Source organism: Berghia stephanieae, chromosome 2, assembly GCF_034508935.2.
Source record: "Berghia stephanieae isolate SIO BIC M18660-M18661 chromosome 2, UCSD_Bste_1.3, whole genome shotgun sequence".
Taxonomy (NCBI): domain Eukaryota; kingdom Metazoa; phylum Mollusca; class Gastropoda; order Nudibranchia; family Aeolidiidae; genus Berghia; species Berghia stephanieae.
In genome coordinates, this window is record NC_088361.1 from 103,773,893 (window position 1) to 103,781,392 (window position 7,500).

At 38.1% G+C, this 7,500-nt stretch overlaps 1 protein-coding gene across 4 annotated transcripts in view; it reads right to left on the reverse strand.

Moving 5' to 3' along the window:
- Nucleotides 1-7,500, reverse strand: part of LOC144966124 (neural-cadherin-like) — a 173,194-nt gene that overhangs the window by 97,414 nt on the left and 68,280 nt on the right. For all 4 annotated transcript variants that reach the window (XM_078902233.1, XM_078902231.1, XM_078902232.1 and 1 more), the window contains exons 18-20: nucleotides 4,933-5,130; nucleotides 4,358-4,544; nucleotides 2,426-2,569 (exon numbers count right to left, since the gene is read on the reverse strand). In XM_078902233.1, coding sequence (XP_078758359.1) covers nucleotides 2,426-2,569; nucleotides 4,358-4,544; nucleotides 4,933-5,130 — 529 coding nt within the window. The remainder of the gene's footprint in view (nucleotides 1-2,425; nucleotides 2,570-4,357; nucleotides 4,545-4,932; nucleotides 5,131-7,500) is intronic.

A 7,500-nucleotide genomic window follows, 5' to 3' on the forward strand; every position in this document is an offset into this window, starting at 1 on the left:
ATTTATCACAACAAATAAAGCAGTAAGAAATGAAACTTGGAATCTGGACTTTTATTTGAATGTCTTGATGTTGTACATTCAATTATCATCATCGGCCCTTGAACTCTTTGGTCATTATTAACATCTACAACACAACGCAAAGGAATAATATTACCATCTATCAATAGACCACTATGCAATCATAAGCCATTACATATGTGTGCAAATTCGCCACAGGTGTAAAAGTCCGTTTCACCATTCCTGATCAATATCATTAAACACCACTCACGAAAGCGCACGATTCATTAAAAACATAACAAGCCACAACACACACACACACACACACACACACACAGAGAGAGAGAGAGAGAGAGAGAGAGAGAGAGAGAGAGAAATAAATAAAGAAACAAAGAAAGAGAGATTTATATATATATATATATATATATATATATATATATGTATATCAAGAGAAAGAGAGCGAGAGAGAAAGAAAGGGAGAGAGAGAGAGAGAGAGAGAGAGAGAGAAGAGAGAGGGAGAGAAGAGAGAGAGAGAGGGAGAGAGAGAGAGAGAGAGAGAGCGAGAGAGAAATAAATAAACAAAGAAAGAGAGATTGATATATATATATATATATATATATATATATATATATATATATATATATCAATGTGTGTATATCAAGGGAAAGAGAGAGAGAGAGAGAAAGAAAGAGAGTGAGAGAGAGAGAGAGTGAAAGAGAGGGAGAGAGAGAGAGAGAGAGAGAGGAGAGAGAGAGAGAGAGACGAGAAAGATATATGTATCAGTGGTGTAGTTCATGTCACTCTGGGACACACTTTATAGTCACCTGGAACAACTACAAAAGACGTCTAACTTGTACGTCATGGCACAAGACCGAAGGGCTAGAGCTCAGGTGGTCGCTGGTTCGGATAAGTCAGTAAGTAAGTAAGTATGTCGCTCTGGGCGGTTTGTCGATGTTCTGCAAATACAGCCCATCCACCTTCACGGACATTCTATTCACCCCGTTGGTGTCCCACGCGTTACACTCTCAATGGTCCTTTCCTTCGAAGGCTCTTTAGCATAAACGCTAACTCCTCCTTTGAGCCTCGAAGTGTCCTCTCGCTGGACCACCGTATAGCCTGGGGTCTGGAATCGAGAAGATTGCGCGCCTGAGTAAAGATGGATCTCCTGTAGCAGGAGAATATCTACGCTATGGACGGCCAGTGGCTTTGACAAAAGCTCATTTATTTTTTTTTGCCATACTCTGGTGGCTCTCAATATTGAGGGACAATAAGTGCGTCAGGTCGCTACCTCCGATATCGCATTTTATAAATAAATAAATAAATAAATAAATAAATAAATAAATAAATAAATAAATAAATAAATAAATAAATAAATAAATAAATAAATAAAATTCCCATAGGGGAAATTTGTCTCTGGGGTCTATTCCAAGGGAAGACTGAAATAACACAGCCGTCAGCCGCAGTGCAGCGCCGCATATTGAGCTAAGGCGAGGAGACTTGCTCAAGGCCACACAGCGCGCAGCGGCGGGTTATCGAACTCGGTATCTTTTGGGATACGAAGCAAAATCCGGACGGCTGAGCCACGCTGCCCCAGCTAGTGGAAGATGAATTCGGACGTTCGTTTATTTCTCGGCCTAGCGACACGAAAGCGATAAAATTCGGCTAGGCGGCCGACCGATTCGCCATTGATGAATCTGACTATTGGGCATGAACTCATTAGAACATAGTACGTAGTGTGGAGCCCGGGATTGCCGACGCAGCATTGAGACTGAGTTGAAGACAGTCGGACAAACCTGGATCCTCTGGGTGGGGATCCTGACCTCCCATAGTGGGCAGGGGGGGGGGGTACTTACTGTGTCTTTTATCCCCCTATATCTGTTTTCCAACTAGTTTTCTTTCTTTATCTTGGAATGAGATTACTTGGTTTTGTCCTGGTCCTGACCGGATACCCTTGGTGAGAGGAAAACAGTCAAATGTATAGTTAGTTTAGGGAGATGATGTTTTTTTCCCTTGTAAATCATCTCTCTGTTATGTAATATATTGTTTTTTAAAAACATATTCTATATGATTTGTAAATATTTGAGTGTATTCCTCTTAGTGAAGACCTGCGCTTGTGACTGGATAAGACTTCTAGGTGATCTCAAACTAAGTACTTCGATAGTGTGCTCTTGGAATCTACATCTGTTCCCTATTTGATCCAATTCTCCTTTGTCTTACTTTTTCTTGGGTGCTTCAATTGTAATTCTAGAACTTATTACTATCCCATTTTCTTCCTTTTTACTGGCGCTGATATGACCTTAATGTGTTTCAAGCGCCGTAAAACCCTTAAATACAAAATCAAACAAACAAACCTGGACCCCGATAAGTCAAGCAAGTCCTAATACCATTGTGAGAGGGTTGGCGTTTCATATTATCTGAATCTACATACCTAGATCCACATCCTGAGCTGTGACATTGAACACCAAATCGTTGACATTGGCCGACTCCGACACTGAGTGAGAATACACAGGCTTATCGAAGAAAGGGGGGTTGTCATTCACATCCGTCACCTTCACAAGAATTTGACGACTTGCTGGAGAAGGGATAGAATAAAAACGTTTCATTAATTTATTCTTACATCTTTCTAGAAATCATAAATAAGCTAAGATAAGTTCATAGCAAGAGAGAACAAACAGCAATCACATCGTCCGCCATTGTCCAGTAACGAGACTTGCAGGTGGCTATGAAACAAGTCTTAGGGCGGAGGAAGAGTTCCTAACTGGGTTGATGAAATGAATTTGGAAGTGTCGCCTACTACTACGACTACTACCACTACTACTACTACTACTACTACTACTACCACTACTACTACGACTACTACTACGACTACTACTACTACTACTACCACCACTACTACTACTGCTAGTTCATAACCCTATGGCCAATGGAGCGTTAAACAGACAACAGGAATTGCTTGTTACCCTTTGGAATTGATCTGGACCTTTTGGTTGTGAGTCAAGCAATCTACTACGTGGTACTAAAACCCCTAAATAGACACATAAAGTATTAGCTACGATTTAGTTGAGGACATTTAAATAAAACAATACTTTCGTACTCGGATGGTTTCAGTTCATAAATATAATCATCATCATCATCATCATCATCATCATCATCATCATCATCATCATCATCATCATCATCATCATCATCATCATCATCAGCATCATCATCATCATTGCCTTTTTCACCCTGGGTCAGGGTTTATAGGCCACAGACAAATAGTTTCCATCCTTCTCTATCCCGAACTAACTTTTTTTTCTATATCTCGTTCTTATCTTATCACTTCTCTGTTTTGTCATTGCAGAAACTCTTCGGTCGCCCAAGGTAAAAATATGATTTTAATTGTCCTCCTGTGTGTTAAGGAAGGGTTGTAAACTCTTCGACAACCCCCAATCTGGAGGGTTCTGCTCTCAGAACAAAAACACGCCGACACAAATCCCACTACCTCCCACGCAGCTAAGAATCCAACCAGGACATGGGCAAATTAAAACCGTCTAATTCCATCCAGGATAATAACAGAAAGCCACATAAAAATGATCAAATGAATAAAAGGGGGTTGGGAGATATTAAAAGCCCTACCAGCAGCGCTACCATCCTGTATAGAAGGAACAAAATTGACATCACGCAGATTTTTGTTATTGTTTTTAGCCAGCCATTTTTATGAGTAGTTCTCACTGAATGATATCAATCAGACTATAAACGTTTAAGGTTACACATAGTTTTGTGTGTGCTGGTACGTTAGATTAGGCTGGCGAATGGTGTGAGTATTTTGTATAAACGTATAGCATCAATAGGATTCGTTAGTCTGATGTCACGTCCACCCATCAACGAGCAGCTTGGTTCTAAACAAACAAAATCGGTACTTTTCATTATTAATGCTGGCTAGAACTTTTTCACATGTCATGTGATCAGAATGTATAAAAGTCAAAACATGATCGGATTTATAATGTTTTTCTCCTCTGGATACACGTTTATGCTCGTCGGAGAAGTATTTCATAAGGGCTTCCGCCATTGTTCCGATAGTTAAGAACCAGTTACTAAGCTACTACTATGCGTCATTACGAGGGAAGTGACGTCATGCCTGTTGAAGCCTATTACAATGTATCATGTGAATGGCATTTGTTGTTGGGACAGTATTGATACGAGGAAAAAAGCCATGTTTACACATGAACTCTCTCCTTCCCAGCCATTTTCAGAGTTTTCCCGAAAACGTCACACCAACCCATCCAACACAAAAATAAGAGTTTTATACATAATATTTTTCGTCGAGGCGTCATTACGAGGGAAGTGACGTCACGACTGTTGAGGCCTATAATATTACCCGTGTTGCGACTGGATGGGTCCGTTCCATAGGCAGGTGGGGCGCCGTCTTTGGCTGTCACCTTGACGTTGTAGGTGTCTTTTGCCTCCCGGTCCAGTTTTCTGGCGGTCAGGATCCGAGCCTGGTTGTTGGAGACACGATCTACCCTGAACAGATCGCTCTCCTCCCCATCGATGCTGAATGTAATCTAAATATGACAAATAATAATAACAATAATAATAATAATAATAATAATAATAATAATAATAATAATAATAATAATAATAATAATAATAATAATAATAATAATAATAATAGTAATAATAATAGTAATAATAATAATAATAATAATAATAATAATATAATAATAATAGTAATAATAATAGTAATAATAATAATAATAATAATAATAATAATAATAGTAATAATAATAATACCAATAATAATAATTATAATAATAATTATAGTAATAATAATAATAATAATAATAATAATAATAATAATAATAATAATAATAATAATAATAATAATAATAATAATAATAATAATAATAATAATAACAGAAAACATTTTCTATAAAAGGAAAATTTCGTTACGTTTTTGAATGGAAGTTCCGTGTCATCGTCCACAGCCTGCACGTAGGTGACGAATGAACCTGGGTCGGCATTTTCTGGGACTGAGCCCACGTAATACCCTTTGTTGATCCCGACCAGCCCCACAAATCGAGGTATTTCGTCATTGGCGTCCGTCAGCCTGATGGTCAACGTTAGCTGACTCTTGCTCGTGTCCTCGTCCTTGACATTGAAACAAGGAGTGAAATATATAGGAATAATTCAATTAATTGTAAAGCGTATCTAAAAACAAAACAAACTTGAGCTCTTATATAGCGCAATATCCACTAAACGTGCTCAAAGCGCTTTACAAGGGGTGACTTGGCCAACAGCAACACATAACATGTAGGACAAGACATGACGCCTGTCAGGCGATATTACAAATTTTTGGGACAGAGACAGCGCTGTTAACGGCCAGGTACTCATTTTACACATGAGTACGGTGAGATAATGTGAGTAAAGAGCCTTCTCCAAGGACTCAACTATGCGCCGAGCGAGGCTCGAACCCAGGACCTTCCGATCCGAAAGCGAGTGTCATACCACTAGACCACATAGCCGCACATTCTAAAAGAATGCACCATGTTCAATTAATGCCCTTTACAAAACAAATCAGTTCTTCACAGGTATTTGGCCCATGGAGCAGGATGAAGTTATACCTGATTATATAGTAGCTATATAACGTGAAACTGACAATATGAATTGCTTGCAACACTTTGGATAGGACACTAGTCTATAGCAAAGTACATTCCACTTGATATATATATATATATATATATATATATATATATATATATATATATATATATATATATATATATATATATATCAGATCCAGTCACCTAATCACTGAGCCGTAGAAACTGTAGGAAACTTTGGCTTCACAGGCCTTATGGCTTCACGGGCCGTATGGCTTCACAGGCCTTATGGCTTCACAGGCCTTATGGCTTTGATGATCTACTTTTTAAATTCTATTTATGGAGGGACAACATCATATAAAGGCTGGAGAAGACAGTAACTGTATTTGACACTCGTAAGCTGTAAGAACACAAATTTCCGGTTACGGCTGTTGATGTCATTTGACCACAGACGCCGCACTATGGATATGTGAGCAATCATCAACGATTTTAGTATATTAGCGTTCATTTGATTGGTTTAGAATAAGGTGTAAGAGACAGCTGATTGGAAATTTAATAATAATAATAATAATGCTGAAAACTTATATAGCGCTATAACTCCGAGACACCAGACTCTAAGCGCTTAAATTACAAATTACTTTGGCTGAAACATACTCATTCACACACACAAGCACACAAATTTAAAAATCTTTTGGTGCGCATGAATACAAATCCAACGTTTTTCTTTTTAGGGTCAACTTGACATTCAAGCAGATGGACACAAACACAAATTATTGCAAATCGAATATACCTCTAGCCTCTACCATACAATAATTGGTTACGAAATATCCAAGACTCTTACTTGGAGATGTGAAATAAACGTATGATTTCATTATCGTTATATTTAATTGTGCAATAACACATACTCACAAGCTCGTAGTGTTACTTGGCACGACAAAAATAACTGGTATAGTAAATACAAAGAAATGAAAGAATCGTATATCGTATAATTTGGTCAACATATATGACCTCCTCATCAAAAAGAGTGAATTTTTTAAAAATTTAAAACCAAGAAGAAAATCTTTTTAAAAAACATAAACAAAACAAAATAAAATCTAAACAAACAAACAACCAATAAAATAAAAGAGTTCGTTTAATTTGGCTGACAGATATTGTGAGTATTTTACCTAAACGCATAGCATCAATACGGGAACGAAATATCCTAATACGTAGTTGTTCAGCCAGTAATAAAAATGGAATCCTCAACCGTGACCTTCAGAAACTCATGGTCTGATAGTAGGCATCCTTCCGTCTCAAGAAGAGACGATGGTTTGCGCCCTGTATGGCCTTAGTCTCATCAGTCTTGTTGAGAGCAGCGACGGGTGTGATTCACTAGACCGATCCTTGCATGGCAGTCTCTACCGCAGTTGCTGCGCACGTAGTTTGACTGTGTGTTTGGTGTTTGATTCTTCAACCTCTCTTTCCTCCTTGCTCTCCTCTCCTCAAACTTCTTCTGCAGTCTGATACTAGCCCAAAAATTCGTCATAAAAGAAGACGTGATCATGGAGGAAAAAACTAAATTGTGAGTTGTAATCAACAGCTCAACCAATAGAATCATTTGTATCTTTGAGAACTTCTAACAACAAATCGCTTTTTACCTTCGTTTGGTGATCGTCGTCTTCTTTCGTGACGTCAGCATCATTGGTCAACATCCGGCCGTAAGTTTATGAAGGCAACCAGACATGTCTACTACTACGAAAAACTCGTAGAATTACGAAATTGTGACCCTCCGTCTCAAAACGGTATTAAGTCGGGTTGGTTAAGATCGTGAAAATGGCATTTGTAGCCAGAAATATCAGACTTAAAATTGAGTTTGTTTGCTTTATAGAGGAGAAGGGATATCATATTTTACTGTGTTAAATACCAATGTTTTATATTT